We start from the raw sequence: 16404 nt of genomic DNA, 5'->3' as shown, positions 1-16404 counted from the left end.
TCTGAAGGATTTTGTGTTGAATAACATCAGCGGTCATTTTTTTTTAGTAGTTAGCTCATTAGTTCTTCTTTTGTTCTTCAATGAAGTATTCACTTGGTAACTTATTTTCTTGGCAGTGTAATCTTTTTCAGTTTTATATTATTAGTTTTATAGTATAATTGCACGGTTGACATATGATCTCATGCATATGTAATTATTCTCTTTATGACAGTCAATGCTGGTTTTCTTCAATCCAATCAAGTTTGGAATAACATTTTCTTTTGGGAATTTGCTTGCTCTTGGAAGGTCTGTTATAACATTCTCTGTTTTCCTTTGTTTTGTATGATGCATGTTTTGATTTTTTGTGACAATGACATAAAATTTTGTTAAATGAAGGACGAAAAGTTCATCCTGAGCCAAGATCGAACTTCCCATGAGATTCATAGTTGCATTACTTATAGCTTCCTTGTTTGTAGACTTTGCGGATTCAACACCCATGTACAAAAGGTATATCAAAAAGTAGAAAAGCCATATAGAAAATGTGAGTCTCTACAAACAATACCCAATCTTCTATACCAATAGGAACCTCGTGGATGCACCAAAAAGAAATCAAATAAGAGGCTATTCCTCAAGTATACCAAGTCCTTCTATATCCCATCAAAAGCTTTCCTCTTTTTCTCCTTCCGTACAATCTACATAAGCTCTAGTGGATCAACATCCAAAGCCCTGCATCTTCTCTTTTGTCTTCTACGGGTCCAACAAAGCAATGCTTCTTCAACCGTGCCTGACATCACCATTCAATTCCAGACTATCTCAATATTTCCCACCATGATGCTTGTTTTGATACATTAAGCTTTGCCAATGTTTCCAATTTGTACTAGATATCGTTTAAATTTGCAACTCATAGATCATTTGATAATCACTGCTGTCAGATAACCATGATACCATTTGACACAACATGTTATGTTGTTTTGATAGTGTAATGAAATATCTTATTCTCTTTGTTAGCCCTAATCTATTGTTTAATACAACAACAACGTACCCAAAAATCTATTGTTTAATATGATAGATTATTGTAGTCTTAAAAATTGAAGTCTTCTACTCAAATGGTTGTGGAGGTGTAGTATGGAAGGTAAGGAAGTTTGGGAAATGCATATTAATGCCATCTATGGGAAGAAGGATATATGGAGCTAAGTTGCTCGGACTCTCCAAAATTGTTTCCGCACCCATTTCGGATCCTCCAAAAATGGACTACTTTTGAAGGATCCAATACGCATCCAATGATATTTTTGAAGAGTCCGAGCAACATAGATATGGACTATGGAGAACTGTTAATGGGGAGTATGGAAGGGCATAAGCAGACTGTGGGAAGACTTCAGTCAGTTTACTAGACTGGAGGTGGGAAATGGCAAAAACAATAATAGATTCTGGACAGATTTGTGGGTTGGTGATAAATGTTTAAAGATAAGTTTCCTACTCTGTTTAACTGCTCTACTAAGAAGGATGGTAATATTGCTGAATTTCATTCTAACTCTGGTTGGAAGCCAAGGTTTCGGAGAAATTTGAATGATTGTGAGATAGAAGAATTTTTTCAGTTGCTTCAAATATTGGGATCAGTTTATATTGATCAGAATAAGGTGGATACCCTGTTCTGTCTGGCAAGTAAAGACAAGAAATTTTCAGTTAAGAATTGCTATAGTATGTTGATAAAGCAGCCAGGTCAGTGGGAATTCTTGGCCTTGGAAGATGGTATGGAAGACAAAAGCTCCTGTTAAAGTAGCAAATTTTGGATAGGTTGCAACTTGGGGGGCATGCTTAACTCAAAATAACTTGTAGAAAAGAGGTTTTAACATATGTAGTAGATGCTTCCTGTGTGAAGAAGATCAGGAAACAGTTGAGCACCATTTTCTCCATTGCAGATTTTCAAGAGAATGTTGGGAGTTATTCCTATATCTTCGTGGTATTAATTCAGTGATGCCTCAGAATGTGGAAGTTTTGCTGGAAGACTTGCAGCAGCAGGTGATACCAAAAGAGATAAAGTAGCTACGGAGACCTATTCCATTGTGCATCTTATGGACAGTAGGGCTGGAGAGGAACAAAGTTTGCTTTAAAGGGCAGAGAATTCACATTTTTAAAATTAAGGATAGACGTTTACAAAGTTTGTACTTCTGGTGTAAAATAGCTTAATAGATAATTTGAAATCTGTATGGGTTTCTTGGATATGCTAGGAAGAAGAGTGTAGTAGGCTGCTTTTTGTTTTATGCTGTTTATGTTTCTTTCCCTGTACCATCTTGGTACCATTTAATAAAAGTCTCTACCTTGTCCAAAAAACAAATAAATAATGAAACCAGGTCATTTAGATTTAATTCCAGTATAACCTTTTTGTTAGGGATCCTTTTAGTGAGATATCTGGCTTTTGTGCACTGATCTAGCCAAGTGTTGTTTAGGTTTGCCTTGATGTTATGATAGTCTTGAGCTTTTCCTTAAGTACTGAATTTGTGTTTTTAATAAGGGCATGGGAAGATTGATTAACTAGAGTTCTATGATCTTTTTTGTCATTTCTTGGAGAAGCAAATGCTTGCCCTCTTTTAAATTTGAGGACACAGAAATTTAGATATTTTTGTGTTGCTTGATTGGTGTTAATTCTACTGGTTTTGGATAGCTGAAGCTTTACAGCAATTTCATTTTACCCCTCTGTTTATTTTTCATGCATTGAGGACCTATATACTTGACAAATGATAAATGTGAAAAGGATTGACTTAATAATGGTTGTGGCTATAGATCAAGCATGCCGGAAAGTCTTTCAACTGAAAATTTTGATGCACTCCTTCCCAAGGAAGATGCAAATATGTACTTGTAATGCAAAAATATCATCAAACCTAGAAAAATACCACAAAGCTGGAGCACTTCATTTCTCCACCTATTTCATTGTGTTTTTGATGAACACAGGAAGTTGTTTTGAAGTTCTGCCAGGAAATTATAGTCTTCCAGAGAAAACTAGTATGTAGGCTCACAGTATCAGTCACTTAACGAAATTGACATCATTAGCTCATACTTCAATAGTCATGCAAAGTAACACAGGATACTAAGTTAGGGACAAAAAAAATAATGTTTTCGTTTATTTCTCTTCCTCTGATGGCCCTAGGTGGTTGGTCGTGGATGGTTTGACTGTGTAGTTCCTGCTTACTGGCTGGCCACCATAGTGAGTATTGAAAAATTTCCCCTCATCAGCTTCCTTTCTCTTCCTTTCATGGTTTGACAGTGTGTTCTTTCTTTTGATGATGTAGTTATCATTGAAAAACATCAGGAAGATGCTATGAGAGCAAAAAGTTACAAAAGATGGTTAGCTCCATTACATTTAAGTCTTAACTAAAATCAGGGAGCTAACAAAGGCCAAAAACCTGTCCATACTATTTACAGGGGAGCTATAGTACCAACTAAACAAAAGGACTAAACATCTAGACTTCAGAGAGTGAATTGGTGTTGAAATCCCATCAAAGCCTTTGTTATTTCCTTCTTTCCAGATACACCAAAAAATTGCTGCTGGAATCAATCACCAGATCTTCTTTGATTGATTTGTCAACTCTCCAAAAATTCCAGCTTGTGAAAGCATCCTTGATTGTGTGTGACCCATTGCAGACAAAAAATAGGCAGAAAAATATTCCAGATATTCTATTGCAAATGGGCAGTGTAGTAGGAGATAATTGACACTCTCCGAGTCCTGTAGCCTCATAAACATCTGTTGACTATGGCAATGTTTTTTCTTTTGAGATTGTCCTGGGTAAGAGTTGCTCCATTTAGAACAATCCAGGTGAGGCAGGTGATCTTTATTGGAAACAATTGACATTACTCTACATCATTTTCTTAGAGCATTGATTCTCCAATAGAGGTTCTTATCCTTCATCCTTTAAAAATTGGCTGCGTCTTCTTTGTCTTTGTACCAATTTTCTTGTGTGACAAGATATTCTTTTTTTAATGATGGTGGTGTCCGGCCCAATTTGTACGCATCTCGACTATTCTACTAGCCACTAGGTACTTACTATCTCCCACCAGCATAGGTAGAGGGTAACTCTACCATCAAAGCTTAGACGGATGAGAAGAAATCACCTAGTGTTATTTTGCCAATCTTCACGTAAATGTACCATCGGCCAATGTTTTCCCCAACTAAATGCCCACATGTATATGTAATGTATCCATATTGTATAAATTGTGTATAAACATCTATGATATGATGTAACACTATGTAATAATACCATATTTAACACTCCCCTCAAGCTGGAGTGCATAAGTCATGCTCCTTGCTTGCCACAAAGATAATCAATTCTAGTTTTTCAGAGTGATTTTGTGAAAATATTTGCTAGATGATCTTTTAAGTTGACAAAACTCGTGGAGATGTATCCAGACTCAATCTTCTCTCGAATGAAGTGACAATCTATCTTAATGTGTTTCATTCTTTCATGAAACACTACATTAGAAGAGATATTTAGTGCAACTTGTTTATCACAAAACAATTTCATCGGTTCAATTCCTCCCATCTTCAATTCTTGGAGTTGTCTCAACCATATAAGCTCACATGTAGCCAATGCCATAGCTCGATACCTTGCCTCTGCGCTTGATCTAGCCATGACATCTTGCTTTTTTACTTTTACAGGATGTTAGATTGCCTCCCATTTTAATACAATAGCCTGAAGTGGACCGCCTATCAGAAGTAGATCCGGCCCAATTTGCATCAGAATACCTAACAATGTGGGTGGCGTCCCTTGTGTTCATACTATAAACCTTGTCCTTGAGAGCTTTGTATATATTGCAGAATGCGAATCATTGCATTCTAGTGACTGTCACAAGGTGATTGCAGAAACTGGCTAACAACACTAACACTGACAACAAATAAGATGTTTGTTCTTGTGATTGTAAGGTAGCTGAGTTTGCCAATAAGTCTCCCATATTTGCTAGGATCTTTTAGAGGCTTACCCTATCCTGGAATAAGCTTAGTTTTTGGATACATGGGAGTGTCCACATGTTTGCAATCCAACATACCAGTGTCTTCCAGAATGCCCAAGGCTTATTTCCTTTGTGTAATAGCAATATCATTGCCAGTTTATGCCACTTCAATGCCTAGAAAGTATTTCAGCTTGCCCAAATCCTTAGTTTGAAACAGACGACCAAACAATGCTCTAGGAGACTGCTTGAGACCATAAAGGGACCAACGAAGTTTACATACTAGTCCAGACCCCACAACGAATCCTGATGGTTGCTCCATATAAACCTTCTCCGTGAAGGAATGCGTTTTTGATGTCCAGTTGGAAAAAGGGACAATGTTTCATTGCTGCCATAGAGATGAGAAGACGGAAAAAAGCCATCTTGGCAACTGGTGAAAAACTATCTCCATAGTCAATGCCATAAATCAGAGTGTATCCCTTAGCAACCAGTCTCACTTTGAGACTATCAATAGCTCCATCTTAACCTTCCTTAACTGTGAATACCCAATGAGAACCAATAGTGGTTTTGCCTTTCGGTAATGGAACAAGCTCCCAAGTACCTGTCACGACCCAACCCCGTAGGCCGCGACTGGGGGCCGACCTGGACCCCCGTATACGTATCTATCAGTTGTGGTCAGGTCGAACTATAAACAACGTAATACTATGCATCAGAACCCTATTGGGTGATAACATTTTCATAAACCCGTAGCCTTTTTCATTTGTGTCACATCATGAAAGGGCACGCAAGCCGACAAGGCTGCCATAACATAATAATACGTACCATATATCATGTAGACCCAGCTGAACCAAACTGACATACACAACCCACATATACATGTCTGCAGACCTCTAAAAATATTAACGACAACATATGGCGGGACAAGGTCCCCGCCGTACCCCTGAGTAAACAAAAGCAGGTATATACATCAGCGGTCAGTACCAAAATTAGGCTCCGATACAATGGAGCCTCTTCCAGCTGAGCTGAGCGGAATCCTAAGCTGACGAACTCCCGAAACCTGTATCTGTACCTGCGGGCATGAAACGCAGCCCTCCGAAGAAAGGGGGTCAGTACGACATATGTACTGAGTATGTAAAACATAACATAGTACAACTGGAAGCATATCTGAAATAGAGAAGCAGGGGGTAAAATATCTTATAAGAAACCTCTGTACCTGTATCCTGTGAATCATAAAAGCATGCATGCTCAAATTATACAATATAGCCGGTCCTTTTAGGGACTCGGTGAATCATATCTGTAGGACCATCATAGGGCCCGACGCTATCACCACCTTATCACATCACATCATCATATATATACATACGTACCCGGCCCTCTAGTGAGGGACTCGGTGAGTTGTTCATGTCATTGCATTATCATGTCTCCATATAGCGTACCCGGCCCTTTAGTGAGGGACTCGGTTGATAATGTAGTGAACAATGCACGATTACATATCCGGCCCGGGACTCGGTGAAAGAAGTGCTATAGTATACACGAGCAGAGTAGTGAGTAACTATATGCAATTTAAATCATTATCGGAGACTCGACCGTATAAGAAGGTTAAGCTTTTGTCTGAGGACCCGAGTATTAGTGTAGTCATCTCGAGTGCCCTCTAAATGCCATTAGGGCTATATCAATTGTAATCTCGGGACCCTAGACATGTGCTAAAGTAAGGTCAAATTGCTTATGGAACCAGAACCACTTGTTATCATATAGTCTTTAAAACTTGGAGCCTGTACATTTGTTACCTCTTTAACATATAGAAGTTTCAAGGAAAATAGTTCTACTACCATAAGAGTTCGATATCCAGAAGTAAACAGGAGATGCTTAAGAATGGAATTACCCCAGAGATTGTATCATGTTCTACTTACGTCTAAGACATGCCAAAAGAAGAAAGAGGATAAGCTTTACATAGTCTGTACTTCCCTTCATGTGGTCATCATGTACCTATTTCGTACCCGGTCCATCATGGGGCTCGGTGAACAACCATGGCATCATAACCTCATTTTCATGCCAAATACATATCAAGAGAAGGGAAGGGTAGCTTCCCACACACTACTTTTTAACATGTAGAAGCCTTGAAAGGCAATACTCAATTCTTGTAGGGGTTCCAATATCAAGCAGTGGATAGGGATTATGAGGCATACTTGGAGTTCTGGGAATGGAATTATCCCCACATTTCATATACAACCCACTTAAGGCTAGGACATGCCAAAAGGAAAGAGAGATAGCTTTACATATCTCTTACGGGTTACTCTTTATCACGTTCGCCTCGTCGTCCTTTGAACCTATTCAACACGGAAGCAATACGAATATCAACAACCCTTGATTTTTCAGCATCTTAGGTTGCACACGAGTATTCATAGAACTCATTTCCTCACTCGTCTTCTCGACTAGTTCTTTAGTTAGTTAAGGCGTTAACGGAAATCGGGCTGCACCTCCCCTATAACATGCCCTATCTGAATTTTCAATTACATCCCTAATCACTACAGCCAACCAACAACAACAACCTGCAGCACATATACAAGTAATTCACATCAACATTACACAATACAAACTCCAAACGACTTGCTCAAAATTACGATATCCAAAATAGGGTTTCTAGTCTCTATTTCGCAAAATCTTTAACCATACGAAACGGAGGGTCGTATGTCTGCAATCAGCAGCACCCACACCTCTTTTAGAATACTTTTCAGCCCTGCAACACACCACCACACCACCTACAGCCGCAGCACCACAAGCACAACACCCAACTCGACTTCAATTTAACTATAACGACTTCAATTTAGATTGTTTCTAACGTCAACCATCTTTATGAAATTTTCATATTTGCCACATACAAGACGTGTAATACACTTCATAATAACACCATAAACTCCAAATTGAAAGGAAAGACCTTACCTTATCAAAACTCGCCAAAACTTGCCTCGGAAGTTCCTTAACATGCTGAAAATTGGTGGGGCTGTTTGCTTCACTTCCTTGCTGCCCCAACCAGTAAATTTATGTTATTAACACCCTCAATTCATCGTAGGATACCTTAGATAATTAATTTACGGAGTGAAGCTCGGAGGCTTACCTTGGCAGCCCCTAGGCCGTAGCCCTCCTCTCTTCTTTCTCTCAAGTTTCTCTCCAACTTTTCCAAGTGTACAGCTGAAGAAATGACTCCTTAGTCATCATAAGATACATATATACATCTCCACGTGATCGAGGAACACCTTAGATAATTAATTCACGGAGAAAAATTGGAGACTCACCTTTTCTCTCCCAAATCCACCACCTCTCTCTCTCTCTTAGCTTTAGGGTTTTCTTCTTTGTTCTTGGCTGAATTTTGGATAAAGAATAAGGTTATTAGTCACATAACATACATATATATGATGACTTAGGAGGTGACACGTGTCATCCCCTTAGGGTGACACGTGTCCAGCCCTTATTGGGCCAACACATCTATGCAGCCAATCCGTGGCTGCCTCATGGCAGGTGAGGTCCACCCCCCAAGCAGGCAGGTGAGTCACCTGCTTTCTTCATCTACTGCCACGTGTCACTCCCTCCTTGCTGCCACGTCTCATTCTCTCCTCTTTCTCGTGGGTTCGTAATCTCGTCTTATTTTAAGAACCTATGTAATCCTTGCTACGTAAGCTTGGTATGTACTCAAGTAGCTTAAGTATGTAGGACTTCTAAGCTAGTAGCTTACGTAGGTAAGTCGAGTCCTACGACTCCTTACTTGGTCTCCAACTCCTTCCGACTTCTCATGACCCTATTTCCAACCTTCCCTACTATGGGGTATCACATTCTCCCTTCCTTAGAGTTGTTTGATAGTGTCGTAGATTATCCGGCTCACATGATAACTTCTAAGAAGCCTAAGAAACATTCCGAGCTCATGAGTATGGGGTATAACAGTACCATTACCATGCAAAGCAGTCAGTTCCTTAATCATAGCCTGATGCCAACCTGGATGAACCAATGCTTCTGCCAGTCTTGGGGACTTTGACAGTGGAGAAGCTAGTAATGAAGGCATGATATGAAGGTGACAAATGATGATATCTTAAATAAGTATAAATGGGTGCTTGATTGGCAGTAGTTCTAGTACCTTTGTGAAGAGCAATAGGAAGATTATCTGATGAGTGCTTGACCGAAGAAGGAGACATTGTTGGAGCAAGTATCGAGTCACCAAGAGTGCTTTCTGTATTTGTATTAGAGTTAGAAATACTTACTGGAGTAGCAGGCTCAGAAGGAGGTTGAGGTCGTCGGGAATAGACCTTAAGAGACGGAGGTGGAGCGGGGGGTGGAATAGTTGGAATTGGATGGACTGTTGATATGGTCTTTTAATTTTCCGTTTGAGGAGAAAAATATGGAGAAGACTCGAAAAAAGTAACATCTGCAGATATCAAGTACTTATTAGTAGTAGAGGGCTCAAAGCATTTGTAACCTTTTTGTAGGCAAGAATACCCAAGAAAGACACATTTAAAAGCCTCTTGCTGAAAGTTTGTCTTTTCTCGGGGTAAGGTCATGAACAAAACATGTGCAACAAAACGCACGTAGAGGAAGGGGGAACAAATTTTGGTTTGGATAGAGGACTGAATGTGAATTCTTGTGCTGCAAAACTAAAGAAGGCATACGATTGATTAAATTACTGGCAATAACAATTGGCATCAACCCAAAAATGTACAGGGACATGATTGTGAATAAGCAATGTCCGAGCTGTTTTGATTAGATGTTTATTCTTATGCTCAACAAGTTGAGGGGTATGTGCACAAGTCGAAAGTGCAATATGCCCTGGGATGACATAAAAGAAGAGAGAAGTGGAGAAATATTCTCGGGCATTATCACTAATTAACTTCTTAATGGCAATACCAAATTGATTGCGAATTTCAGCACAATATTTCTGGAAGATAGAAAATAACTGATATCTATTTTTCATTAAAATAACAACATGCGTAGAGTATAATCATCAATAAAAGTCACAAAATAATGAAAGCCTAAGGAAGAACTGACACGACTTGGACCCCATATGTCTGAATGAACAATTTCAAACATAGAGGTGGCCTTATTATTGATGCGCTTTGGGAAAAAGGCAAGAGTGTGCTTCCCAAGCTGACACGATCACATTCTAACAAAGATAAACTAGATAAATCAGGAACCATCTTCTGCAGTTTCAAGCGACTCGGATGACCTAGTTGATTGTGAAGCAATTCAGAGGAAGTAGCGAAAATGAAAGCAACATGTGATTGTTGGATGGATAGCAGGTACAATCCCTGTGACTCGGGTCCTTTTCCAATTATCTGTCACGTACTCCGTTCCTGCACAAGAACAGAATCACCAAGGTACATTACAACACATTTCAGGATTTTGGTTAATTTGCTAATGGAAATAAGATTATATGGACATGCAGGTGCAAAAAGGACTGGTTTTAAAGGTATGGAAGACAGAGGGTGAGCTATACCTATCCCTTTTACAATAGTCTTTGATCCTTTAGTCAAAGTAACAGTAGAGTGGATAAGGGGTAATAAGAGTAGAGAGTATTTTTGTTACCAGAAATTTGGTCAGAAGCACCAGCAAGAATACATTGTTCCTTAGATGAAGACTATGCGACATAAGCAAAGGAGTTACTAGGTTGCTTTGTGCAAGCAACTGATGAAGTTGATGACTGTTGGCTTGACGCTTGGTACTGAAGGAAGTCATTATAGTCTGCTCCAGTTAATGTGATAGATTGAGATGATTCATCCCTGACATCAGGAGTGGGCTGTTATCATCTCCATTATAAGCCACATTTTTTGCGTATCGAGGGCGGTCACTATTGCGTGGATGCATGATTTATCACCCAAAAGATATAGAAACCAGCAGTAACCGAACTGAACAAAACTGGCAGATTTGTTTTTTGTTTCTTTGATTCTGTTTTGCAGAGTCTGTTTTTGGAGAAAAAGAAGGAAAATTAGAGAAATGAGGGCTCTAATATGATGAGAAATTAAAAGTAGAAGAGAAGAGAATTTGGGAGTTAGTGTCTTGATTATTCCCTCAAGCTAATGGGATTAATTAGTGTTGCAAAGAATGTAAATAAGGAAGGAAACTAATACGAATATTACATAATCTCCTAATTGCCTAATTATAGGAATTGAGGATATTCTCAATTCTCATATCTACTCTATGTAATAATACCATATTTAACACATTTAATTTGGTACCTAATATAGAGCAGCTGATACAAATTCTGGGTGTAGTAGGTGACCTGCCTACTGCATACCTTGGCATGCCTTTGGAAGAAAAATCAGATCTTAAACCAGATTGAGTGCCAATAGAGGGATATCTCTTTGCTCAAGATGTTTTTCATTTGGAAGGATATTAAGATAGTCAACCACCTGTTTCTACACCGTCCTGTCACTAATCAATTGTGGAAGATTTTTATCAATTTCAGAGGCATTTCATGGACAATACCTAGAAAGATTGTTGACACTCTTTTCATCTGGGAGGAAGCTGAAGTTGGTGCATGAGATAGAGATAGATGGAGAATTATTCCACCATGTATTTGGTGGACAATTTGGAAAGAAAGGAATTCTAGATGTTTTCAGAATAGGAGTAGTAATATACAGAAGCTTAAGATCAATTGTATATTATCATTCTGTTTTTGGTGTACGAAGGCTTTTGCTGATGTTACTGCAACAATTCTAAGGGGTCGTTTGATAGGATGCATTAGAGAATTTAATACATATATTCGTCATGGTATTATTTAATCCTTTGTTTGGTAGGATTTTGAGCCTATGTGTAACTAATAAATGTATTAGTTATACACCCTATTTATTTAGTATTATAGGGTGTATAACGAATACATAACAAACCATGGTATTAACAATACATGGGCTATTAATACATGGATAAGCACCAAAACAAACAGAATTCCCATTAAGAGAAACATAACCTCATGGCATGTACACAATAAATTTTGTAGCTGATATCTCTCTACCTCTTGAAAGATGATTCAAAGTTTGTTTTGGATAACCTAGATGGATTAAGTATCATTTTGAACCCCTAGGTTTGGTTAGAGCGTCTGCATTCCCATACCGCCTGAGCATGTGACGTAGCTGGACGCGCAGGAACCACTCCAGACTGAACAAACCTCTCCAATAATTCCAGAATATGGAACAGGGTATCCTGTAGCCTTGGTGTAGCAACAAACTCATCTAGAACCTGAATCACACCCTAATGAACCTTTGGAACTGCAGGTGGATCAACTGACACAGATCTAGCAACATGACCTCATCCACGAGAAGCCACCTGTGCTATAGCCATAGTTTGAGTCATTGTGCAAGCCTCAGCCTCTGTCCCAGCCCGTTCTCTAGGACTTTCTCTACTCCCAGTAGTGGCCTTAGCACCAAGCGCAACCTCCTGCTCATCAGACTCGGATGAATGTGTCCTCACCTTATGTGAGAGAATGAACGAGAAGTTATACTTTCGTTGAAACACATACCGTGCAATAAGGAAAGAAAGAAAACAAAATAAGCAAGAATAGTGTCAAGACTCCGTATGGAAAGGCAACAGATGATACTTTGTAAAGTCAAGATCACTGGGAACATCAGCCTGAGCAAGCTTAAAATAGGCCTGTCCGGACAGTCTTGATTTCAAGAGTTGGAGTTTAGGACTCGGCAGAGGCATCAGCCTAACTACGAACTTAAATAGAAGAGTAACTTCCTAAAGAGTAAGAGATAAGGACTAAAACAAGTTGGAAGAAGTAGGGGAAAGTGCAGGGCATAGAATGTTGTTCCTACGTCATTGATGTGGATTGTTTGGAGATAGAAGCTTGAGGGCTTTTGAAGGGGTAAAATTGAGTGTTTGGTAGTTGAGGAGTAGTCTCCAATTCCTTATTTATTTTTGATGCACCCATGTAGTTCTGGGTTGTATAGAAGATTGGGTGTCTTTTGTAGAGAACCATATCTTTTGTCCTTGTGATTAATGAAAATATTTACCTGCCTAAAAGCTGATCATGATTGAATAGTGAGGGAAGTTTCCTAAATGTCATTATAGCTTGTCGTAGATAATTTTAGACGTCTCTATACCTATCATCAAGACAATGCTCATGACTCGTAAAAATTGGAAACTTAGGGCTCTGATACCAATTTGTCATGGCCCACCCAAATTATCCCTAGTCATGATTGACACCAAACCACCCCCGTAGTGTGAACCAAACACTTACAATATATTCCCTATAATAGATAAAATTAAGAAAGACACAATCGCTAATGTCAAATGTAATCTTTTCTAATCTTGTTTAATCTTTTGACCGTCCGTCCATCTTAATATTTACATCTCTGTAACACTTATCTTGTGGATATGCTAGACTTTTTCAGCCCAACATTTACCATCATATAAGTTCTTTGAAGACTATATCCTATGATATTTCGTTGCAACCTTATAATTAAATTTGGTGTTGGTACTTCTTTGCTTCTTGCTATGGAGTATAGCCAAGAAGCATCTCTATATGTTAATTTCTCCCACCAAATGTCAAGCGAAAAACAAATTTAGAGTGTTGTAGGGAGGAAAACATTTTTCAAAAAATATTTTCCATTTCTCCATGTTTGGTTGATCAAAATATTTTGGTAAAAATTTCCACTAAGTACGCGGAGGGGTAGAGTTAGGCCAAAAAAATATTGGGGTGAGGTGATTAGATAGGATATGGCGCAAGTTCATATTACTTAGGACATAACCTTAGATAGGAAGGAGTGGAGGTCACGTATTAGAGTAGAATGTTAGTAGTGGTAGAGTGTTGTCTTGCCTTGCTTTTTATTTATCTGCATATGTTGTGTATTGTGTGTCAATTATTACGCTATTGTTTTTGTCTTTTTGCGTATTTTGCCGTTGGTATTGTTTTTGTCTTGTAGGCTCTATACTGCTTTTAGTATCAATTGTTATGCTTCCTTCATGTCTTCTTCTTTTACTTCAGTTCGATGCACTTGAGTCGATGGTCTTTCGGAAACAGCTTCTCTACCTCCATGAGGTAGTGGTAAGGTCTACGTACATTCTACCTTCCCCAAATCCCACTTAGTGGGATTTCACTGGGAATGTTGTAGGAAAACAAGTTCGACTTCTCTAATGGAAGTAGAGAAAACAAGCATAAGTGACATTCCAAGTTCATTGCCGTCTCTCCACCCACCCAGCACCTCCAACCCCCACCTCTTGACCATTCCAACACCCCACCCCACCCCCACCCCACCCCCTCCAGCTCTGAACTCTCATTCCCCACCTCATCTCACCCCATAGTGTTTTGCTAGATTGCATATAAATACTCTTGGGATAATTTTTTTTGGTTACTTACCAAACATTAGAAAATAAGTATAAAACCCACTTCTTTTCTAAGAAAATAATTTTTAGGAAACCATTTTTAGTTGTACCAAGCACACCCTAACAATTCCCAACTAGGAGTCCGATATATGTTGAGAAGTCAGATATCCTTTCATTATTCCTTTCCAAACACAAATCCCATGAGTTTCTTACCTTTTTAGTGAACCAAGCATTTCTCTTTCTTCCATACTTACGTGCAATCAACCCCCTCTCGAAAAATCCCCTCCCTCATTCTTAAACATCCAAAATTACTTCTGAAGGAGAGGTCTGTTCGATTTAGAAATGTTTCGCACTCAGACCTTCCTCAAAAGGAGTCACCACCTTCTTCCATTCATATTTCCCTTCCCCTACTCCATTGCATAGGAAATTTTTAATCCAACTTCTCTGATCTCCTGATGAGAGGATAGAATAGGGAACACGGATATGTAGTATGCAAGCATGCTGGAGAGAGTAGACTTGATAATGGTAATTTCCTCGCTTTTAAGATATGCTGTATAATATATAGCATCGACAACCGGGGTTTCTGCCTTTCTTTGTTCCATTTTGTGTTTCATCTTTTCACTGGGATTTTTTTTTGTGGCAGCACAGCATTCCTCATAGGGCCTAAACGACAAGTGACAATGATGCTTGACCCAGTTCGTATATATGCCACTGCCATTTATATAGCAAGCACTATCATTGCTCTGTTTTGTGCTCTATATGTGAGTTACTGTATCAGTCACACTTTTTAGTTTCCTCATTTTGTCTTTCGACAAACTTTGCTATTCTGTATCTCATGTACATTTGCTTGCATCAGGTGCGGAACAAGCTACTGACACTGTTGTCAATTATATTGGAGTTTGGTGCACTTATCTGGTATGTCGGCCTGTAGTCATACTGGTTCAGTCTTAAACAGACATTTTGCGTTAATAATTTAGAGAATTTGAATAAACTAGTATGTTGAGATGTTGTATATGTAATTTTGTTGATGAACATGTAACCTTGTGTGCAGCACGCTGGTAATTATCTCTCATTTATCAGCTTTTGCATTTGGCTCAAACTTAGGGCAGATAGGACCATTAGCTTATAAATAGAAAGCTTCGCCCTTTTTGCTGTCTTATTCTGGATCCGCGTCTACTGGACTTTGTTATCTTTCTAAGATAGTTGTCAAATCCTAAATATAATTTCTTTAGACGTGAAAGCTGATGCTCTTTGTTGCATTACAGGCATAGTTTGAGTTACGTTCCTTTTGCAAGGTCCATGGTCTCCAAAGTGATGATGGCTTGCTTTGATACAGAATTCTAGGGTTCTATACCCTGAGGGAAGGATTATACATGCAAATATGTACAGTGTGCATTTGGCAAGTTTGCACCACCTGCAGCAGGTGTTTTAATCCATAGAATGGGTTAGGTGAGTGAACCTTTGGTCAAATGGAGGTATTTTGATTGAAATTCGTTGTTTATCAAACGAGCTAACTTCTGATCCTATGTAACGCGTAAATTTTTCTTTTTGAAGTGAATGGAGACTATCGAGTACCCATTTGGGGTTGACTAATGGTGGGCGGGTTGGTCAAAAATTTGGTTTGACTCGATTGATGTAAACTAGGGACGTGCATGGTTTGATTTGACTCGATTTTTCCCTAGAAGTAAAGTAAATAAATTAAGTTGGTTTTTTAAATATTAAAATCAAACTAAATCAATTAAGTCGATTTTTCATTGCTATGGATGTTGTTGATTTTGTCGTTTTTTTTTTGTTACTTTTTAAATATAAAATATATGATAATATAATTTCAAGAACATATCAGGTTGACTATATTCCAAAATAACGCTTTCTAATTAATAACTCTTTAACAAAATGACACACACACACACACATAATTCGTACGCATTATTCAAATTTAGCTATTTAAAGGAATATAATAAGATTTTATACAATGATTTTTTTTCAATTATAAATCTAGTTGTGATATACCCAAAATATCTTTGACAAAATTGAATTAAACATTGATGAATGGCTATCATCTTGAACGTGAAATAGATTTTTAGAATTATAAAAATTACAAGTCAAACTAGAAGGTTGTTTTTTTTTTTCCGGGAACAGACCCTATACGAGATTTTCACCTCTTGTGCACAGCCAGGGGTT

The 16404-nt window shown here is 38.5% G+C and overlaps 1 protein-coding gene across 2 annotated transcripts in view; it reads left to right on the top strand.

Annotated features, from left to right (window-relative positions):
• Window positions 1–15781, top strand: part of LOC129884034 (uncharacterized) — a 30653-nt gene extending 14872 nt beyond the window's left edge. Inside the window, exons 3-6 of one of the 2 annotated variants that reach the window (XM_055958581.1) lie at window positions 212–285; window positions 14867–14984; window positions 15080–15138; window positions 15489–15781. In XM_055958581.1, the coding sequence (XP_055814556.1) occupies window positions 212–285; window positions 14867–14984; window positions 15080–15138; window positions 15489–15567 (330 nt within the window). In that variant the 3' untranslated portion in view covers window positions 15568–15781. The remainder of the gene's footprint in view (window positions 1–211; window positions 286–14866; window positions 14985–15079; window positions 15139–15488) is intronic. The other variant, XM_055959145.1, reaches the window with a different exon arrangement.
• The last annotated feature ends 623 nt before the right edge of the window (window positions 15782–16404 follow it).

This window comes from Solanum dulcamara, chromosome 1, assembly GCF_947179165.1.
Source record: "Solanum dulcamara chromosome 1, daSolDulc1.2, whole genome shotgun sequence".
NCBI lineage: Eukaryota > Viridiplantae > Streptophyta > Magnoliopsida > Solanales > Solanaceae > Solanum > Solanum dulcamara.
This window is presented reverse-complemented; position numbering and strand designations above follow the sequence as displayed.